The sequence below is a fragment of the Podarcis gaigeae genome (genome assembly GCF_964106915.1).
Source record: "Podarcis gaigeae genome assembly, chromosome: 6".
Classification (NCBI taxonomy): domain Eukaryota; kingdom Metazoa; phylum Chordata; class Lepidosauria; order Squamata; family Lacertidae; genus Podarcis; species Podarcis gaigeae.
The window spans coordinates 34,879,705-34,902,896 of record NC_139682.1 but is presented as its reverse complement, the minus strand read 5'-3'; the positions used below and the strand labels follow the sequence as shown (position 1 = coordinate 34,902,896).

The following is a 23,192-nucleotide window of genomic DNA, read 5'->3' as shown; positions in this document are numbered from 1 at the left end:
AGACAACTCTATCAACCCAATGAAAATATTTGCAGCTGCAACACATGTTAACAACTTTGTTTGGACCAGCAGCTTTTACAGCTTCTGAGGTACCAGAGATATTAGAACAACTGATCAAATACTTTGAAACTAAAAAGCCTGCGATTACTTTTTATAGATATTTGCTATTAATGAATCAATTCGAAACACAGATTTTAAGAAATGAATGGAACAAAGAATTGGATGTTCCTGTATTATCTAGACAGTGGGAAAGTGTTTCAGCTTCCTTAGTAAAGGTGACTATGGATCTGAAATTATGACTTATGCAACAGAAAATGTTTACCATCTACTGGACTCCATTATGTTTATATAGAAAAAGACTGTCTAAACCAGCATGTTGTTTGATATGTAATAAAAATATTGCTTCTTTAAAACACATTGTCCTTCACTTACTAAGTTTTCAGAGAAAGTATTGGATTGTATAAACATGACTGTGCAGAATTGGTTAGAATTTTCAGAGGTAAATATTCTATTGAATTATGTACCTACTTTATGGAATTTGACAAGTAGAGAATATAAATGGATTTTTTGTGCCCTTACTAAAAAAGTAAAGGAACCCTGGTCAGTTGTATCCAGTCAAAGGTAACTATGGGGTGCGGCACTCAACTTGCTTCAGGCCGAGGGAGCCAGCATTTGTCCACAGCTAGCTTTCCAGGTCGTGTCACCAGCATGACTAAACCACTTCTGGCGCAACGGAACACCGTGCAGCAGTACCTATTTATCTACTTGCACTAGTATGCTTTTGAACAGAGCAACAGGATCTCACCATCATCATGCGGATTAGAACTGCCAACCTTCCGACCAGCAAGCCCAAGAGGCTCAGTGGTTTAGACCAGTGCCACCTGCGTCTCTCGCCCTTACTATGGCCAAGAGACTTATACTGATGCACTGGAAGGATAAATATATGGCCTCATTGACTAAAAGTCAATGGATTAAGGATATGGCAACACTTGCAACTTATGGACTGCTTATAGATATAGACTTTGTATGGGCAAGTATAAAGATATTTGGAACATGTTTATAAAAAACATAGGTTATAAATAACTATATATATATATATATATATATATGCAGGTTTTGGTGTCCTCGGGTGTCTTCCCGTGTAAAAGTTGGGGTGTCTAGGCGACGTTTCGACGAGGTCTCACTCGTCATCTTCAGGCTGGTGCTTTCGGCTTCTTGTTACTGGAACAGAGCGGGATCTCAATGTTTGAGTTCCTATAAATACTGTAGAGGGGGTGTGGTGTCTAGCCTCCAATGTTCTGGGCAGAGAGGAAGTTCCCAGGCTAGTGTGCCTTTTCTTCTTTTGTTCCTTAATTACTTGAGAGATACCTTGAGTGATTTCTTGAGTGATATCCTGAGTACCACTTAGGTGGGTCATTAGGTGTGGATTAGTTGCTAAAGTCTTTGTGTCTTGACCTCTTGAACTTTGTGAAGAGTTTTCCTGAGAAGATGGCTGTATTGCACTTAGTTGTGCTTTGGCTTGGCTTCGTGTATAGGGGCGAGCTGTGGTTTTGTGGCTTGTGTCAGCCAGATCTGTGTAGGGATTGCAGGGGGGTGCAGCATCCGGAGGTGCCACCATGGATTGGCTACTGGATCCAGTAGCCAATCCATGGTGGCACCTCCGGATGCTGCACCCCCCTGCAATCCCTACACAGATCTGGCTGACACAAGCCACAAAACCACAGCTCGCCCCTATACACGAAGCCAAGCCAAAGCACAACTAAGTGCAATACAGCCATCTTCTCAGGAAAACTCTTCACAAAGTTCAAGAGGTCAAGACACAAAGACTTTAGCAACTAATCCACACCTAATGACCCACCTAAGTGGTACTCAGGATATCACTCAAGAAATCACTCAAGGTATCTCTCAAGTAATTAAGGAACAAAAGAAGAAAAGGCACACTAGCCTGGGAACTTCCTCTCTGCCCAGAACATTGGAGGCTAGACACCACACCCCCTCTACAGTATTTATAGGAACTCAAACATTGAGATCCCGCTCTGTTCCAGTAACAAGAAGCCGAAAGCACCAGCCTGAAGATGACGAGTGAGACCTCGTCGAAACGTCGCCTAGACACCCCAACTTTTACACGGGAAGACACCCGAGGACACCAAAACCTGCATTCCTGTACCCGTGAAAATCTACGAAAGCATATATATATATATATATATATGGATGGATAGTAATTACATTTATATACCTATATACTAGACAAGCATATATGGAGTTATAGCTGCTTGAATATATAGTGATATAATATAAGTTCACCCACCTTTACTTCTTTTTTATTATTTTTGATTCACTTTTAATTTCCAGTATATTTTGTTCAATTGAAATATACTCAATAATAATAATAACTCATGTTTGTTCAATGACAAGCTGGAAATGGGAAAGTAGGGAACAATGGTTCAAAAAGGCTATGTACTAGTTGGAGTGGTAAGGCATTCAGAAGCAGCCTAGATAGCACAGAATCTACTGTATTTTTCGCCCTATAGGGCGCACTGGCCCATAGGGCGCACCTAGTTTCGGAGGCGAGGGGGGGATAAAGAAAAAATATATATTCCCCCCCCCCCCAGGCGCAGGGCTGGGGTGGGCGAAGCCTGAGCTTCCCCTGACCCCAGCCCCCAGAACAGGCTGCTATCTGCAAGCCTTGGGAGCCCATGGGAACTCCCACCAGGCTCCCCAGGCTCGCAGATATCTGCCCAAAGCCCGGGGCGCGAGAGGGATCGGGGCGCATTCGCCCCATAGGACACACACACATTTCCCTTTCATTTTTGGAGGGGGAAAAGTGCGTCCTATAGGGCAAAAAATACGGTACATGGCTTTAAATTGCAGGGACTATCATCCTATATACAGACAAAGTTATAGGTTTGTTATTGAAGGAAAGGTAGTTGGAAGGCAGTAGCTGACAGAACTGTCTAGATTTTGGTTTGCGTTTCTGCCCTAGCGCTCCTTTGTGAGTTTCTCGGGTGAATGATATGCTTAGTTTCCAATACTCTTGGGTCTTTAGAATGACATCTCTTACCTGAGCATGAAAGTTTGAAATGGTTGTTGTTTCAATATCCTTCTTGCCAAGGATTTCCATTTTCACTGGAGTGTTAGGAAAATTAAAAGCAAAGTAATCCAAGAAGTCTGGCAAGTAGGCAGCTGCCCCATGAACTATAGCTAGAGCATAGTATGCTGCATTTTTCTCATTTTCACTGAATGTCAAAGCAAGAAACTCTTCTGCAAATCTCTCCATCTCCACTGGAGACAAAAATGAGAGTTCATCCATGTAGGCATGAAGAACCAGAGCTCCTCCATTTGACTGATGCTCTTCATGAATAAAGTTACTAAATTTAGTGCCTGTTTTTAAGAAGCTGCTGCGAACAGAATGCTCCTGGTGTGTAGTAAATGGAGACTGCACCCCCTGGGGTATCCTATATTCCTGCATGCCCAAATTCAACTGACACAGCTGCTCATCTTTTAGGTACCTAAAAGATTCCTTGTTTTCTTCCAAGTTATCACTCTCCCCTGGAGTCAAAATCTCTTTGTTGATACGGGTAAGACCAGCACAAACAGTCTGCACTTCTTTATTATACATTTTCAGATGCCTCCCCCTCATATCTTCTCTGTGTTTCTTTTTCTTCTTTTTCTTTATTTTCTTTACAATAAGACTGTCAGCTCTCTGGGTCTTGCCATTTTCATCTCGGCTTTCTAGAAATAATAAGAAAATTAGAATTCTATTGTTGCACCATAAAAATAGTCAAGAACATTAGGAAGAAAAGCCCTGACCCACCTCCCGGACACTCAGTATGAAAATCTTCACAGTTCTCAGTGCTTGGATATATCTGGTTAGGAACATATTATGACACCTTCAAGACTAGCAAACTTAATATGTCCTAAGTGTAAGGTACCGTAAGATTTTTTTTGCTGGAATAGACTAATTTCTGAAAAGATTTTCAGTAAGTTTGGGGGGGGGGGTACTGCATCAAGACAGTAGGTTTACAGAAAAAAAATGAGCTACTTTCTGCATTATTAAGTGCTCCTGTACGTGATTTATACAACACATAGCAGTTCAAGAAGGATTTGTTTGCACATTTATCTGTTAGTTATACAGAAGTATGCCAAGCCTATTTGAGAATTGTGAGCAGGGCTGTTTTGATGCTGTAATTCTATAACAGGCATAGGCAAACTGAGCCCTCCAGGTGTTCTGGGACTACAACTCCCACGATCCCGAGCTAACAGGACCAGGGGTCAGGGATGATGGGAATTGTTGTCCCAAAACATCTGGAGGGCCAAGTTTGCCTATGCCTATTCTATAATGTAAAATTCAGATAAAATAAGCTGAGCTTGAGAAGTGATGAACAATTACTGGTAAACTTTCAAAAGGTAAAGGTAAAGGGACCCCTGACCATAGGTCTAGTTGTGACCGACTCTGGGATTGCGGCGCTCATCTCGCTTTATTGGCCGAGGGAGCCGGAGTACAGCTTCCAGGTCATGTGGCGAACATGACTAAGCCGCTTCTGGCAAATCAGAGCAGCACACAGAAACGGCGTTTACCTTACCTATTTATCTACTTGCACTTTTTGACGTGCTTTCGAACTGCTAGGTTGGCGGGAGCAGGAACCAAGCAACAGGAGCTAGGTTTCAAACTGCTAGGTTGGCAGGAGCAGGAACCAAGCAACAGGAGCTCACAAAAAGGTAGAGTGGTGCTAAAAGATTTCTAGTGCCTGGGGGTAGTGCTCATCCCTCCTATAACCAGCAAACCCAGAACTAAGTATAATAGTAAACAATTAATTAAGCACAATGGCTCCTGGCAGTCTCCAGGTTAGCTTATTGTTTATTGTAGTGTGGTGGACTCAATTAAAAGTAATGGATTTGCCATTTAACTCACTTCACAGCCAGGGATCAGGATACCTGAAGGAGCGTCTCCACCCCCCTCGTTCTGCCTGGACACTGAGGTCCAGCACCGAGGGCCTTCTGGCGGTTCCCTCATTGCGAGAAGCAAACCTTCGGGGAACCAGGCAGAGGGCCTTCTCGGTAGTGGTGCCCGCCCTGTGGAACGCTCTCCCATCAGATGTCAAAGATATAAACAACTATCTGACATTTAGAAGACAGCCCTGTTTAGGGAAGTTTTTAATGTGTGATATTTTAATGTATTTTTAATCTTTGTTGGAGGGACGCAGGTGGCGCTGTGGGTAAAAACTCAGTGCCTATGACTTGCTGATCGTAAGGTCGGCGGTTTGAATCCCCGCGGTGGGGTGAGCTCCCGTCGTTCGGTCCCAGCTCCTGCCCACCTAGCAGCTTCGAAAGCACCTTTAAGTGCAAGTAGATAAATAAGTACCGCTTTATAGCGGGAAGGTAAATGGCGTTTCCGTGTGCTGCGCTGGTGCTGGCTCGCCAGATGCAGCTTAGTCACGCTGGCCACGTGACCCGGACGTGTCTTCGGACAGCGCTGGCTCCCGGCCTCTTGAGCGAGATGAGCGCACAACCCTAGAGTCGAACACGACTGGCCCATATGGGCAGGGGTACCTTTACCTTTACTTTAATCTTTGTTGGAAGCTGCTCAGAGTGGCTGGGGAAACCCAGCCCAATGGGCAGGGTACAAATATATTATTATTATTTATTTATTTTTATTATTATTATACCTATTATTATTATACCTTAGGGGCTACACAGAGATCTTAAACAAGGACCCTTCTTTGGGTGCCCCCATCATAGGTGTAGCTGGGGGGGCAGGGAGGGGCAGCTGTCCCTCCCCAAATTCAATAAAAATACTGGTACATAGTAAACTGAGGTTCTGCCCCCCCAAAAAGGCCTGCCCCCCCCAAAATCATGGCTATGCCCATGGCCCCCATATCTGAGGCATGGTGGGCTACATGAGAAAGAGATTAATAAGTGGTGACATCTCAACTGTGGAAAGCTCTTCCTGCTTCACTTGGCATGTCCCCTAATACTTATATTGCCAAATTTTTATAATTTTTATTATTTTCAAAAAAATATTGTTTCTACTGCCTAATGTTGGTTCTTAATTCTGCTAGCTACTTTTATGCTGCTCCTTGATATTGTGGTGCTTTATAATGCTCTTGTTTTGTTAGTTTTTGTAACCAGAGCTAGACTGGATGCAGAAAATACAAGCAGTCCTGATTATCAGTAGAAGGAATCAGCCTGTGCATCTTGTATATATGTACCCTGGCAGACAGGATAGGAAAAGTGCATTTGCAATCCACTTTTACTCCTTCACATAAAACAGACCAAGGCAGCCCAGGCGTGCAGAATGTTTCTTCATGCCAGACTTGGACAGCAACAGAAGACAGAACATAAAAGGACATCATCACTATTTCTCATGTTTGAAGTTTTTGCACTTCAAATTTTCTAGAAAGCCCACACCATTGACCATTATTAATTGACTGTTCCCTCCAAGTCCTGAAAAAAAGGAAGGAAGGAAGAAGCAGAATTCTGCGGAGGCATTATGCAAAACCAAAAGACAGTCACTAGAAGGATTACAGAGACAAATACAAGAGACAAATAACTCTATTTGTAATTTGACAGACTATCTATAACACTGATTAGTACAGGTCATCCTGGAATGAGTTAGTATTGTATTTAGTTTGAACACTTGAAGCTGCATGCTTCTGAAGTTTAACTTGCCCAAGATTAAAAAAAAGTTGCTGGAGCTTCCAGCAACGAACTAAAGTTACATAATTCTCTAAGTAGGCAGAAGAGTGGTCTAGAAATAAGTCAAAGAGTAATAAAGGGGCTCCCCATCCCACAAGTTAATTAGCTGAAAAAGAAAAAAGATTGAGAGAAAACTAGGAATTGATTGCTGTGTGGTCAGTTCTGGTACTGAAAACAAAACTTTGGACTAAGCATATACAGTGGTACCTCAGATTAAGTACTTAATTCGTTCTGGAGGTCCGTACTTAACCTGAAACTGTTCTTAACCTGAAGCACCACTTTAGCTAATGGGGCTTCTTGCTGCTGCCGAAGCCTGATTTCTGTTCTTATCCTGAAGCAAAGTTCTTAATCTGAAGCACTATTTCTGGGTTAGCGGAGTGTGTAACCTGAAGCGTATGTAACCTGAAGCGTATGTAACCCAAGGTACCACTGTACTCAGAGGCACAACTTCCTTAATTTTAAATGGATGTCTGTCCCTCACAAGCCACTATTTTGCACCTGGCCTCAGCTGGTAGATCTCAAGTAGTGGGCGGCGTGTGTGTGTGTGTGTGTGTGTGTGTGTGTGTGTAATAGGTAGTTCTACAAGGTCTGCCCATTTCCTGCCTTAAACTGCTAGAAAGGGTTGTTTTGTTTGTTTGTTTTACAGAAGAGTACTTTACAGACATAATCAGATTGTGGGACATCAGGTAAAATAGAAGACAACAAATAAAGAAAGCTTTTTCTGTTCAACACTTCTCTGAAGAACATTCGCAAGTTCAGAAATATATACAGGGAATATGACAGTGAGAACCTATTAACCCAATATTCAAACAGCTAGTTTTTTCAGCAGCATGTGAGTGCAAGCTTTACACATACCTCAGTACTGGTGGAACTTGGAATAAAGTAGCACAGTATCTAGAAAGTTTGTGGGAGGGACAATCAGAGCCTTAGGCTGCAGTCCTAAATGTATTAACTTGAAATTAAGTCTAGTTTATTACAAAGGGGCATATTGTTGAGCAGAAGTTGTTAGGAATAGACTGTTGCAGCTACATTAGGAGCTTACTGCCAAGCTAGATAAGACACCTCTTGTCATGTCTAGTTTGGACCTTAAGAGACAGGTACTCACAATCCTGTTCTTTAAATAAACATAATTCAAAAATAGAACACAATCCAGAGAATATTAGGTGAATCCAGGTGGCAATCCAACATCCATTTACTAGAAAATAAGACCTATAAAACCAATGCTACAATCCTATGTACACTAAAGTAAGCCTGAATGAATTTAATGGCTGTTACTTCTGTGTAAACAGACATCTATAGGATCATGCATCATATTCTCAATGGGATGGAATGATCCTGGGAAATTTAGTTTACACACCCTCCAGTACTATACTATACAGTACTATACTATACGAATGGGGAAATTCCTGTGCATTAATGGGGAGGAAAAAGCCAGTGGTGTGGCCTCACAGGCGATATGATCAAATGTGCCACCAACAGAAACTATGAATGCATGCAAGCAACTGGCACCAATAATGAAAAGCAGTGTGGCAAGCCAGATACTACAAGTTAATTCATATGCACAAAATACTACATATGCCAGTTAGAGGATATGATCACTCTGGGGAATTTTCTAGTGGCAAAAGATGGCAATCCTGCATAGATCGTAGTGTGGCCACTCTAGAAAAAAACCAACATTGCCTGAATGGTATTCAACAACTACTGTTCAGTTGCAGACACCCGCTTTTTTGCCAAGGCACTTGAGAGAGTTGTAGCAGTGCAACTGCAGAATTTTTGGAGAAAACAAATTATCTAAACCTATTCTAATCCGGATTCAAGCCCAGGTTCGGGACTGAATCAGTTTTGGAAGTCTTCATTAATTACCCTAATCAAGAGGACAGGGAAGCCATGATTCTGCTGCTAGTGTTCAATCCCCCACCAGATGGGTATCAGGGAACTGTTCAGCAATGGTCCCGATCTAATCTCCTGGCACAGTTCCAGAAGATGCCATTAGATGAATTCTTCTCACCCTCTTGTTCTTGATCTATGGGATGCTGCAGGGCATTGTCTCCAATGTTATTTAATGTCTTTATGAAGCTTCTGGAAGCAGTCATTAGGATTGAGGTGTCACCAGTATACTGATGATACCAAACTATTTCTCCATAGCACCTGAACTGAGAATGGCTGAGCAGGCCTTGGATGCAATGGTGGGCTAGATGAGAACTAAGTCCAAATCCTGGCAAGATGGAGGCTCTATGGGAGAGTGGATCCTGAGCCCCAGGAGTGGGTAAGTTCCTGCTCTGGACTGGGTCACGTTTCCCTGAAGGAGCAAGTGCATGCTTTGGGGGTGTTCCTAGTTCTAGCTCTGTCACTAGTGCCACAACTGTCACCTGTGAGTAGAAGTACGTTTTTATCAGCTTCAGCTGGTAAGACAACTGTGGTTGTTAATAGATTGGAATAGCATATGTAGAGATATACTTGAAGTTGGTCTAAAGCTTAATTGGGCTTAATGCAGCCCGCTAGTCTGTTTAATCCAGCTCCTGTGGCAGTTTGTATCCTGGGGTAAAATCTTAAAAAAAAGCTCAACAACTTCAATCCTAAAAAAAAGCTCATGCTCACTTCATCAAATCTGGTCCTCTTTCAAAAAGGTCTGGGCACCCCTGAGTGCAGCTAATGTAGATCACAGTAGCAAGGTTGCTTGAGGGGGCAAACTACCACCAGCATAACATACTTTATTTACATGATTTGAAGGGGCTGCCTGATACCACACCAAGTTCAAGGTATTGGTACTAATGTAAAAGGCCCTATACTACTCAGGACCAATTTACTTTAGAAATCATCTTATCCTTTATATAATCAGTAGGTCACTGAATTCTGTGGAAGAGTTTCTCCCTCAGTTCCCAAAATATTGGACATTTGCTCCACAGCAACCGAGAGCAGGGCTTTCCTTATGGCTGCTCCTGATCTGTGGAACCTCATTCCTGTAGATATGACAGGCACCCACTATTCCTATTTTTCAATAGGCTTTTCCAGCTGGATTAGAAAGTCTCTGCTTTGGATGTTCATTTTGTATTGTTTTTATACCTATCAATTATTTTTGTACTTTTTAAAAAACAAACTATTTTTTTCTTTTTTTGTGATATGTTTGTAAATTGCCTTGACGCATGTTGAAGTCAATTCATAAATAAATAAAATTCCCAAATCCCTGTGCAGTGTGCATCATTTGGAGAAGCTGCTAGACAGAAAGAGAGCAAGTAAGCAAGAAGAAGCAGCTAGGGAATATAGAGCGCCAGCACAACCAAGGAAGACACCATACACAACTACAATAGTTATTTTAGGCACCACTGATTATTTGTTGCACTGCCTTAAGTCAGAATGATTTATCATCAGTCACGAGTCCCTGAATACAGCAAGTACCACTCAAATAGCCTCCTGAATTCATCTCGCTGAGATCAAAGCTCAATAAGTTGCTATGACAGGTTTCAGAAATGCTGAGTAAAAAGGAAGCCATAATTATATACTCCTAACAACTTAATGCCCCAGCAGCTAACAATGTTTTATTTTGTAACACACCTATAAATTGCTTATTCTGGATCCTTATAACAACAACAACAAAAAATCAAATCATGCCTCATAGCTGAGTGAGCATTTTAAAGACCCTTCAAAAGGCTATTCTGCTTTATGAGGAAGGACTCTTAGAAGAAAAAAGGCAACTCTGTAATGTTACTTTGTTGGTGTTACTGTTTGTAAAGTAACATGTTGCAATATAATAGGCAATTATAAAGCAGAGATCCAGAAAAGTGATACAAATTAGGAAAAAACCCTCAATATTTTTTTGGGGGGAGGGGGAGTAACCTGATGGATTTTCAACAAAATTGGGCAAGCAAAATATACTGACAGTGTCATACTGCACCCAAGGGATCAAATGTCTAGGATTCAGACATCTGAAGATTTAAACAACTGAGCAGCAATGGATTGAGAAGTCCCCTACCCCACCAAGAGATATGAAAAATTAAGGTATTAAAAATTGAGGCAGACCATCATATTGCAGAATTTTAAGTCTTAAACTCTCTCCTTGGAGATTTTATATTAAAGTGAAATGTACTGTACAGTGATATCATAAGAATTAATAGCAAAAATGGCTAACAAGAGATTGTATCTAGATATTAATGTGAACTAATCATTCTAGTAAGTTTCAAGATGCCTACTGAAATTATAGCCTTTGGGTATACAGCAAACCTCAACAATTTCAAAGCCCATCTGGTCCACACAAAAGGTATCAAAAGTAGCGGTTTATCCAGGTAGATATTTTTATACCAGCATTGATCAGTGAAGCTGACCAGTAACTGGCAGACTCCCATGTTTTAAAGTCACAGAGACAATGGCTCAGGATGGAACTCAGAAGCACTGAGTGGCACTATTTCTGAAAGTATTCATGTAGCTGTCCAATTGTTGTTGGCTTCCAACTCCTGTGACCACCACCAGCAAGGCCAATGGTAATTGTTGATGGAGGTTGGAGCCCAGCAATATCCTAGGGCCCATGCAATTAAGACAAGAGATGCCGAGATTTGGGATCTCATGCAGACTCAGAACCTGCATTCTACTTATTTGCTACTCCCAACTACATCAGCACCAATGTATCATCAAGTTAGACTGTCTCTGGCCAGTATCACCAGCAGTAAGCCATGCCAGCTTGCTGAAGCTACACAGTGTAGGCTGAATTTTCTCACCCAGATTATGTGCTTTGCTTCACCCCAAGTCTCCCCTTTGATGGTAAGCTTCAATGGTTATCAATAGGAAGCTTTACACAAAACCTGACCTATTTTACCAGTGGATTATTATACTAGGATTTGTTAACTACCAGTTGAATATAGCAAGTCAAAATCATCCCTAGAGAAAAGGATTTTCAGAAAAAAATGTAAATAACTGCGTTTTTACTTATTTCAGACTGTGATTACCTTTTATGTGGACTTATTTCAGCAAGTGATTACCATGTGTGTGGACTTATTGGCTGCATTCATACATAGTGCCCATCTATGGTTTGTTCATCATCTCATGCACAAACCATGTCTTCTTTCTCCAGAATTCAGTTTGTTTTTCATCAGTTCTTGCCACAAGCCCCTGCAACTTAATCAAGGCTGTTGGGTTCCAACGTAACACCAACATACTGTATTTTAAAAACAATTATTGGCTTATAAGGCAACTGCAAACCATAGCTTCACATGGTAGTTATTTGCAAACAAAGCTATTGTGTGGCTGATTTATAAGTGTGCCCATGTTCGCAATGGTCTTGGCATTACGCTCAGTACATAAATTACCCTTACTGTCTGATTACCGGATTCCTGTGAGGACCAAGCACTAAGGCTTGGTTCATAAATAGCACTAAACTAAACTATAGCACAAACCACCAAATATGCAGGCCCTGGGAAAGGAGGCTGTAGCTGCTTTGCTCCTCTCCACTGGTCATTAATTCTGCTGCTGCACTAAACTACGTCACAGTCTGAATTGGCACGTCATTCAAACCCAAGCTTGTGCTTTAACTCTCTCCAGACAGCTTTACATTTTTATGCATATAAGAAGAAAAACTATCTGTGCACTCCCTAATGAATTTAGACTTCATTGGCTGTTATAGATGACTGTTGGTTTTTATTTTATATATTGTAAAACCTGGAATGTCACGAACCATGTGCATTGGTCACCCATTATTCCACTATCTCACATGTTTGGTTGGGGAGATGGTTAATTTTGTAAAATGCAGAAACAATTTAAAAAACAAAAAAACTAAGGCTGTATTATGTTCCTTAGGTTTAAGCAAGCATCTAACACTTTTCCAGCCTATATACACACCTATCCCCATTAAATGTATAGCCTCACTGACAGTGTTAGAAACTCAAGGTATATAAGCTAGGCATCAAATGGCACCTTAAACCTGGGTTAAAGTCACCAAAATAGAATGTCTAGGCACCATGGGGGGGGGGGAGAGATTAATATTTGTATTATTCTTATTCTTATTCATTTCATTTCTATTCTGCTTTATATTTTAAAGAAAAAAATCTCAAAGCAGTTTACAACACATTAAAACATCAAATAAAACAATCCAGAATAAAACAAATTCAAGCTTCAATGAAAAGTTACATTTTGTTTTCTCCATATTATGTACCTACTTAATTTATATAGCTGCCCCATAGCAGAAGTACTCTACGAAGCCAGTGTGGTGTAGTGGTAAGAGCATGAGACTTGGACCTGGGAGATCAGGGTTCAAATCTTCACTTGGTCATAAAGATCACTGAGTAACCTTGGGCCAGTCACAGCCTCTTAACTTAGCTCACAGGGTCATTGTAGGGATTAACTGAGGAGGTGGGTGAACCTTGTACCCCCCCCTTGGAGAAAAAGATGAGATATAAATTCAATAAATAAGCCCTTCTGCTTACCTGCTTAAGAAAGCTGGAGGGTGAAGCCAAATGGAGATGTCAGTTGCCAACCTTGCATCCAAAGATCTCCACATGGTCACAACTGAACCCACACCACCAAACCAGTCACAAAACTCGCCTGGTGCCTGAGAAATTTCTAGGAATGCACATGAGGCAGCTACCATATTGAAGCATACCATATTGAACACACGTCTGAGTCTGATCAGTTTCTAGATAGAAGACCACATGGGAAACCCATGTATACCATTTTGAGTTGTATGAGGGGAAAAAGGGGAAATAGAAATCATAGAATTGTAGAGTTGGAAGGGATCATGAGATTAATCTAGTCCAACCCCTTGCAATGCAAGATTTTAACCACAACCCTGAAGTTAAGTATCTTGTGCTCTACCAACTGAGCTATTATATCCAACTAAGATCTACTCATAGTAGACTCACGGAAAGTAATGGGCCTAAGTTAGCAATGTCTATTAATTTCAATACGTCTGCTCCAAGTAGGATTAGCACTAGTACTAGATACAACCTATAGTAATTTGTTTTTAATGCCTTCCTTTTTCTAAAAATTAAAACATGCTAATTATAGGACATCTGAAGAGTTATCTGAATGTGGATATAATTATATACATGCATCCTAGAAACAGTCACCTGAAAAAGTTACACTTTTGAGACTACTCAGACTGACATTGTATATATTTATTACTTTTCTACCCCAGCCTTCTTCAGATGCTCTAAGGGCAGCTCACACAAAAAAATACAATGAAAATACAAATGTTTTTAACAAAACATTTACAACAGCATGGCAGTGGATATACACAGGATACAAATTAAAATTACACTAAGGTTTTCAAAGGCCTGAGTCTTCTTAGAGTGTCAAAATATATCCATCTTACATTACTAATCTTATCAAACTGAATTTTTAGCAACTGAAAGCTTTCTATAGAAAGTACAGCAATAGAAAACTTCACATTAAATATCACTGGTGGGGCTCTCCAATGCTAGCACAGAATGGAGGACTCTGATATGCCTTATGCCTTAAAGGTAAAGGTACCCCTGACCATTAGGTCCAGTCGCGGACGACTCTGGGGTTGCACGCTCATCTCGCTCTATAGGCCAAGGGAGCCGGCATTTGTCCGCAGACAGCTTCTGGGTCATATGGCCAGCATGACTAAGCTGCTTCTAGCAAACCAGAGAAGTGCATGGAAATGCCATTTACCTTCCCACCGAAGCGGTGCCTATTTATCTACTTGCACTTTAACGTGCTTTCAAACTGCTAGGTGAGCAGGAGCTGTGACCAAACAATGGGAGCTCACCCCATCCTGGGGATTCAAACTGCCTACCTTCTGATCAGCAAGCCCTAGCCTCTGTGGTTTAGACCACAGCGCCACCTGTGTCTCGCCTTATGCCTTACACAACTGAAATCCCATGGTTGCTTGAAGGTTGGTCCAATTTATTTAAATTTGCTTCTAAGTAGGATGGCCTTATGCCTTACACAACTGAAATCCCATTTTAAACATCCTACTTAGAAGCAAGCTCATTTAAATAAATTGGACTAACTTTCAAGCCACCGTGGGTTGGATTTAGCTGCTCGTATGTCATGTATTATTAATGAAGTATTGCTTTAAAGAAAACTAAATGGAACTTTAGTGAACAATTGACTGATTCACCATAACACTAAACCATGTTTAGCAATATGTGAACAAGGCTGAAGTGTTTCTGAACAGTTTTCAGCCCACACTCCACCCCTTCCTGTGCTGTCCATGGTTTGAAGCTGGCAAACAATTTGTTTGTAGTAAGCCATGTTAGCAGATAATGCTATGCCAATATTTAAAACTGAAAGTAAACTTAGCATAAATTGTCTTCCTAGTCTCGCAGGAGGGGAGGGTGAGCAAAAACTTGATGCTTCACTCAGGGTCACTCATTCATGTAGCACTACATTATGGTTTAGCATTACATGTAAACCGTTTCAACTTAGACCTCTACTACTGACATTTTCAAAAAGTGTTTACACACTGTTCTGACATTACTGGAAAAGTTTTTCAACCTTACTAGGAGTTACTACTTGTTTTAGGAAATCCAGACATCTAGGATTTCACTAGTCCCATAGAACATATTGTCTATTGCATTTGAAGTCACAGGATTATGGGACATTAGAATCTGCCTCACACAAAGTCAAACTATTGGTCCATTCAGCTCTCCATATTGTCTACACTGACTAGTAGCAGCTCCTTAAGTTTTCAGACAGGGAGCATTCCCTTAGAGCTTGCACCTGGAACCTTTTGCTTGCAAAGCATATGTTCTACCCACTGAGCTACAGCTCCACTAGTGTGTTGATCTTTACAAACTTCATGGCAGCTATTTCATACACAGCCAAAGTTTGCCATATTTGGCATGTATCTTATAAGTATATATTTATTCCCCATATCACAAAAAGCCAGGTGTAGGGGTGCTTGATACATTACTGCTTTACTGCCTGTAACTGACTACTATAATCTTGGTACAGGCTTCCATGGAGACACCAATTCCATAGTGCCCAAGCTTTTCCAGTTCCAGGAAACTGTATGAAGTTGCATGAATATAGTATTCCGAGCAACCATGTAGGAAAACCTTTTCATTTAGTAAAATACTGAACTTTTACTACATGTAAGAATGTGTGGCAGGAATATGTTCACCACTGTACTGCATTTAAAATTATACTGTCATTTTAGTAATACAGAACTAGGCAACTATATGGTAGAAACTTTATCTGGTGGCTCATTGGTCATCTGGTGACTCATACTATGTGTAAAAGTGATCTGCAAGTAATGCATCAGGTAACAGCAAATAGTTTTGATACATGCCCACTCTTCCCTCTGCTCTCAAGAAGGTCCACCATCTTAGAATTCCACATATAAATGGCACACACCCACACCCCAAACTCTTTGAGAAAGGATTCTATACAGACTCATCTTTCATCTTGATTCTTAAGTGTCCTGGTTTTTCTGTTCTCAAAAAGGTTTCCAACTATATATTTCCACCAAATTAGAGAAGACTAAACTACTAGTGCTTTCATAAAACCCTGCATCAGGGGATATTCTGGTCTTTGAGGTAACAGAAGGTTGCACTGGTGAAGTTGACAGCACTTTTTCCATGTTCTTTAACTATAGCTATTGGTTTGGAAGGCTTATGTACTGCCATGAAATCACTATTATTTCTGGCACTCAGCTACTTCATCTGCTTTTCGCTCAGGAATAGCTGCTTCTTAGCCTTCTCAGATGAGAAACTATCTGCACCTCTGGTATAATCCAGTTCTTGTCATTCTTACGATTGGCCACAAGCGTTTCTGAGTGGTTATATAAAAAGTAATGTGTTATGCAGGTACACACAAGAGCCAGGACTGTTGAATGTACATGACACCCAACTTGGGCTTGCTGCCATGTATTATAGAATGAGCCATAATTATCAGTAAATGCAGAACTAGGACAAGGTAGCCCTACTACAGCTCAATTAGCTTTGCATGAAAAGAGCCTGTGCTTTAAAAATCTTTAGCAAACAAAGGCGAGACTGTGTGTAGCATTCAAAGTGATGGTACAAAAATAAAAAGGTCTTATTATATAACTCTGTCATCATGGAAGTGGAAGTGTTTTTCTTCAGCCAAAGGCCTAAGTAACACACATCAATAGAGCAAAATATTAGGCTCTTCTCTTTTTCACTGAAGAGTGTCCTCTGAATAACAGTTTCAACTAAGTTCAGTAGGCATTACAATGCTTCTTTTTCATAGTAAGTGCATTCTAACCACAGTGAATATTAGGGATTCTAATTTTTCACTGAAAGGTAATTCTAAACACATTAAGCAGAGTTCTAATGAACTAATGTGATGAATTTCATTTCCCCCCCCCCCCACTACTTTTGACACATAAACTAAGAGGTCTAATCGTGCACCTATACAGTTACCCAAATACTACTTGCAAGCCACAAGTGGGATTTCACTACTGATGTTATTCCACATTGGTTTGTACTACTAAATAAATCACAGGAAAGCAATAATTAAAATATTCTCAGTCTAGTATACAGCAAGCAAAATTTATGGATTATATCCTGTTCACTACAGGAAAAATAAATGGAAAGAGCTTTACCTTACATTAGTACTGACTTTCTTTAACTGTTCACTGTACACAAGTGTTTCAAGTTTCAAAATCTTCTTCATAATATGTTCTTAACATAGCAAGAATCTTGGTCACTCAAATATTCTCCTGAAGAACAGGCCTACAATAAATTTTCTTGATACCAGCACTGATAGGCATCAAGTGAAATTGTTCTTCTGCCATCGTGATATTTAACAGACTTACTGTTCAAGTGTTCATTTATCCAAATCTTATATGCTTAAATATGGTGTTGCTTCATTAGCAAGGAAAAAGAACAAAGAAGGTTTTTGCCTCCATGTCTATAATAAATGTCACAGCATAGCTGACAACTACCTAGGTTAAAAGTCATCATTACACTACAATACTATAGTGTCCTATAATAATAGGTCTCCTACTGTTTCATTTATCAATATGTCATTAGTGTCATAATATGGTTAGTAACTACCACGCTGTATTCCAAACTAGAAATCTCAAGTTTCGGTTTGAGATTTGGTAGCTATCCTTAGACTGCAATACTAAGCACAAAGGTAAATCCTACTGAACAACTGGATCATACATCTGAGTAAACATGTATAGGAGTGTTAAACAAATTCTGCCTAAAGTGATACAGCACCATGGCTACCTTCAGTCGCTAGAATTGTACTACTAGCATTAGGCCCCACTATTCTATTAGATACGCAGGGATTTTTCAGAGATACTCACAAACATGTCACAAGCAGATCACATGTACTGAAGAGATTCCAAAACTAGCAATTCCAAAACTAGATATGCAACTGTTAGTACCACAGACTTCTGAAGAATAGCCAACTGTCTAAAAGAGGGCAAGCTATCTAGAAGCAGGGCAGTTAAAAAACCCACTCATCTCTTTTTTAAAAGGAAAAATTTTGTAAGAGTTAGAGACATTAAGTATATACATTTTAAGCATTCCAAAAGACTCAGGTATGCTCACATGAAAATTTCAGAAGTCTGCACAATAACATGTTTATGCTCCCAACAAGCATGTAAGACTTTAATATGCAGCATCCCTAATTAAACAATTTAGCTACTGACTTTTTAAAAAGTTGCAAAACTAGAAAAAAACTGTTCAATGAATCAAAAACAAAATGTTCAGATCAAGACTTTTTGTAAGTGTAAAAATAATATTGCAATATTATGTTCTGGACACCTACCCCACTAACACTAGTTCAAAAACAGCCATTTTGTACCAATATATGTACTTGTTGGACTTCTTGGGTTAATGAGTGTTCAGTCCTCTTAAGAACCATGTTTCTTAAGTGTGTGTGTGTTGTTGTTGTTTTTACATACCAGCTTTTCTTCCAAAGAGCTCAATGTGGTGTACATGGTTCTCATCCTCCCCATTTCATCCTCCTTACCCTGTGAGGTAGCTTAGGCTAAGAGATGATGATCGGCCCAAGGTCACCCAGTGAGCTTCATTCATGGCTGAGTGGGATTCAAACACTGGTCTCCTTGATCATACTCCAACACTCTAACCATTATGCCACACCGGCTCTTTTTAAAAAGTTCACTTTTATCTTTGTTTAAGTTCTATTTCCACAAGAGTGAGGTTTCAAGAAACACACTGCATAGAGCAATCCTACTGCTACTATCCTACTGCATAATTGAAATCAGGAGCAAGCATAAAGATAAGACACCGTCAAGAGAGAATGAACTTTAGCTCACCCTTTAACCCTTAACAAAACGGGCAACTAACTAAACATATCACTATGCAACATCTGGAGGAAAGGAAGGGATTAACTTAAATACGTAGTGAAGAAATGCAGCTGAGGAATGACAAGCACAAGCATTTAAAAGGCAAGAAGGAACTCTGACAGGGCCAGGCGCGCCTTAGCAAGCCAGCCTGTCGCTAGCCAACTGACAAACGAAGGTGAAGTCCTCCAACAGGTATATAATAAGCAAACTCCGCCACCCCACCCGGCAGCTCGAAGGGGCACCCTCCGTCGCCAGAACCAAATGCAGCGACCTCTGCCTTTGACTGGGCCCACTATCCCGCCGCGAATTTCAGCATGCAGAATCTAATAGCCAAGCGACGCACAGAGATGCATTTCCCCCGCTCTGGCCTCCAGGAACCGGACCTGGCAGATGCGCTGAAAGGCAGCAGGGGGGTGTCGCTCACCTCCGGCGTGGGGCGCCACAGACCGAGGGGCGTGGGGCGCGCGACTACCTGCCGGGCAAGGACCCCGACCCAGAAGGGAGACTCGACCCAGGGGGACCGACGGGCGCCCGCACCCCACCGCCGCTCACCTCGCTTGCTGGGCCGCCCGACGGTGCCGTCGCCGGAGCTTCCCCGCCTCCCCTTGTGCAGCTTCCCCCCGGAGGAGCGGCCGGGCTCGCAGTCGGCGCTGTCCGGGCGGTGCCGGTGCCGGTGGTGATGCCGCCGCTCGCAGCGCGGGGCCTGCGCGGGGAGGCTGAGGGGGGAGAAAGTGAAGAGCCCCGCTGCCGTGGACGCTACAGAGGGCGCCGCCGACAGGCCGGGGACGGCGGCCGGCGGCAGCGGCGGCGGCGGCTCCGCCTGAGCGGGCCCCACCACGAGCGGCTGCTGGCTCAGCTTGGCCCTCTTGCACCCTCCGAGCTCCCCCGGCGGGCCCTTCCGCTTCCTCCCCCCTCCCCTGGGTCTGCCCGGCCGGTCACCAAGTGGGAGCGAAGGCGTCTCTTCCGCGCCCCGGGACACGGCGCGCACTGCAGCGACCTGCGCAGCCATTTCACCGTCTCCCTCACACACATTTAAATGGCCCGAGCGCCAGCTGCCACCGCGCAGGCGCCGCCTGGTACCCCCTGGGAATTGTGGTCCGGGTGGGCACGTCGGGAGCTGTAGTTTTCGGAGACTAAGCGCATGCTCGGCTGCGCACAGCTTGCTGGGAAAGCAAGTTTTCGTTTGGGCTCCGGGTAGTTCTTGAGGGAGAGGAGCGTGCGAAGAGTCACGCAGTGCGGCCTAATCACGTGGACTGTTCGTTTACTTCTGAGAGGAGGAGGCGGCGTTGCTGCCATCAGGGACGGAAGACAGTCGTCGTTCAGCTTTTTGCTGTGCCTTAGGGGTTATTTTGGAACCTATTTTTAGTTGCAAATTTGAATCCCGGGAAATAAAAAAACAGCATTTGGCGATAAAGTCTCTGAGCACATACAGAGTGCATTTCATCATTGTTAAGTAAACAGCTAACCCGCACTTTAGTAAGAAGAGAGAGGACTTCTATTTCAGCAGGGTCCATTATTATTTTCTGTACGTTTATGTTACCGGTTTTTTAAGCCAGCTTCGGGAGCACGAAATTCTAGATCTGATTACTAATTTTTACAGGTTTCACAATGGCAAAGTTGCCCTTGAAAGTGTAACTTGTGAAATTACTAGAGGAAATAAAAGGCACATTAGACTATTTTAATTATCTGATCTTAAGTGGCATGCACAAAATTTAGAAATCCTACTGAATTCGTTGGACTTTACCTTGGAGTCAACAGACTACATACTGTTTATTTTAGGTTTAGTCATGATACTTTATGGTAATAGTGTTGATAGAAACAAATGGATCTTTGTGTCAGTAAAAGAAAACTGATTTGTCCAATAAGTCAGCAGCCACACACAAACATACCTCCCCCCAATCCTGCACATGTTAATTGCTCAGGAAAAGAGGTATGTCTTTGCCCAAGTAGCAGCAGTGTAGAGAAGCTCATGGGCCTGCTGTTGAAACTGAAAAAATAATCTTAAAAAGTTTGAAAAGGAAACCAACTTCACAATCTCATCTTCATAGACAAGAGGTATAACTTTGGAAGAGCCATGTAAAACACAAAGGTTAAGCTGTTAGCTGCACTTGCAAAGAACCAGGATTTGTGTTGTCTGTAATTACCAACATACTTCCTTTTCTTCCTGATCCTGTAGAATATAAATTGGTCCAGTGAGTTTCGAAAGTGCTCTTTGATGCAAAGATAAATGTTTTCCCTCCGCAATTAGTACTGCATATAGGTGTCTGGTAACAGATGTTTAGGAAGCTGTGTTTCAACAAGTAGTGCATTTGGTGCACATTTTAAGTTCTGGCCTAGTTATCTCTGCAAATGCTGCAATCTAGGTCCTTCATCCTGAAGCTGTCAATACTCTGCTCAGGTGTATTATTTTGCCTAACTAGCAATCCCCTCATGGCAGATATTTGTTCTGCCACCATAAAGCATAAAAAGTTCAGCTCTTTTTCAGAGAACTCCAAAAAGCATTTGAACTAGGACAGCTCATACTTACTTAATGAAGAAGCAGCAGCAGCATTCAGACTGATAAACTAGGTCACTCAAATATTTCAGTTAATCACTGCTAGAGGGAGCTCTGTTGTTTTGTATTTTATAGAAGATCAAAGTTGTTAACTTGAGTACAGTACAGTATGTACAAGGATGAGAGTCTGGCAGATAGAATTCATCTCAACTGTACATCTGCTTATAGGATATATGCTTTTTAGACACATTACTCTCTCAGTATCATGCAGGATAAGAAATTTGCATTACTTAAGCCAAACAAAATAGAATACAGTATGGGAAGCTGCCTTATACACAGTCAGACCACTGGTCCATCTACCACAGTATTGTCTGCTCTGGCTGGCAGTAGCTCTCCATGGTTTCAGACAAGGGATCTTACTATCCCTACCTAGAGATGCCAGGGATTCAACAGAGACTTCCTTCATGCAAAGTACTGAGCTGTGGCACATCCAAGATGCTGTGTATGTTCTGAGACATACTTTCAGATCACAGTGAGTGGTAGTGAGGACCAAAGGTGCCCCTAGGCAAGGGTGAGCAGAAGATTGAGCCCATTCTACTAGTATATTTTCAAGTGTTTTGCAGTGCCTCAGCATTTCAGACTCACCGTTCTAATAATTTCAACAACAAAATGACACACACATTAAATTGGACAGCCAAAATGAGGGAAGCCTAGGGTAACTAGGAACAGACTGTGAGCTTAGATCCATTCTAGAATTCAAAACAAACCTTTGTCCTCTTAGTATATATGTCTTGCACCCATCTCCATTTGATGAGATATCATGGTTCTTCTTGTAAAACAAAATAATCGAAAACAAAGTGAAGTGTGACATCTGACTTAAAACATGTCTCACCCAAAGGAGTGCAAAATAAATTGCATAAATAACTTAAAGCAAAATCTCTTGAAAAAGCACTTAACAGTTGAACAGTTCCTCAGATAATCCTAGATCTAAAGTATAGGTGGGAAATCATCTGTGTATGGTGATGGTGAGTAGACCAGAGCCAAAAGTAGGTGAGGATGACCCATTTGTATGCATTCACATATCCAAAAACCATTTGACATCAAAACTAGAAGGGTTTAAAACCATTTCTCCCGGGTAAGCTTCCTTCTGAGTTGATCTGCAGGCAGTAGCTGAGCAGTGGGAAAGAAGGAGCTGTGTGCTGCTGATCAGCAGGACTGGTAGCCACACTTTACCACGGCTCAGAGCAAATCTCTTCCTCTCTCTGGCTTTCCTTTTTCAGCAGCTCTCACAGAAATGCATCAGGCTCCAATGAAGGAATAGAGCTATCTGTTCTTCCCCTCCAGGAACTTGCTGGGAGGGGAGGGGGGAGGAAAATAAAGGAGAAGCAAGACTGCAAACTGTATGGGAGCCCTCCACAAAGTGCATTTGGACCACAGGTTGAAGGTTCACCATCCCAATATAATATATACTTCAAGAATTTATGGAGAGCGAAAACCAGAAAGCAAAAATTATTTGAGTTGAGAATTCAGAAGGTGTTCCCAGCAGGTGGAAAGTTTTAGGCTGAAATATTGGGAAATAATAGAAAAAGATGGAGATAATTGGAGGTTGCAGAGTTTGGAGAAACTAAAAGATAAAGTGCGAGATTGGTTACATTACGCTCAGATCAAAGAGGTTTTCAAGATGGATAAAAAGATAGGATTCCAGGTGGAAAAATCAAAGTTGGAAACGGAATTGTTAGAACCTAAGACTAAGGTACTTTCAAG

At 41.7% G+C, this 23,192-nt stretch overlaps 1 protein-coding gene across 1 annotated transcript in view; it reads right to left on the bottom strand.

The window, feature by feature from the left end:
• The window catches only part of RSBN1 (round spermatid basic protein 1), a 33,757-nt gene extending 13,755 nt beyond the window's left edge, over window positions 1-20,002 (bottom strand). Inside the window, exons 1-2 of the mRNA XM_083746073.1 lie at window positions 19,487-20,002; window positions 3,062-3,732 (exon numbers count right to left, since the gene is read on the bottom strand). Coding sequence (XP_083602199.1) covers window positions 3,062-3,732; window positions 19,487-19,943 — 1,128 coding nt within the window. The 5' untranslated portion in view covers window positions 19,944-20,002. The remainder of the gene's footprint in view (window positions 1-3,061; window positions 3,733-19,486) is intronic.
• Between the last annotated feature and the right edge of the window lie 3,190 nt (window positions 20,003-23,192).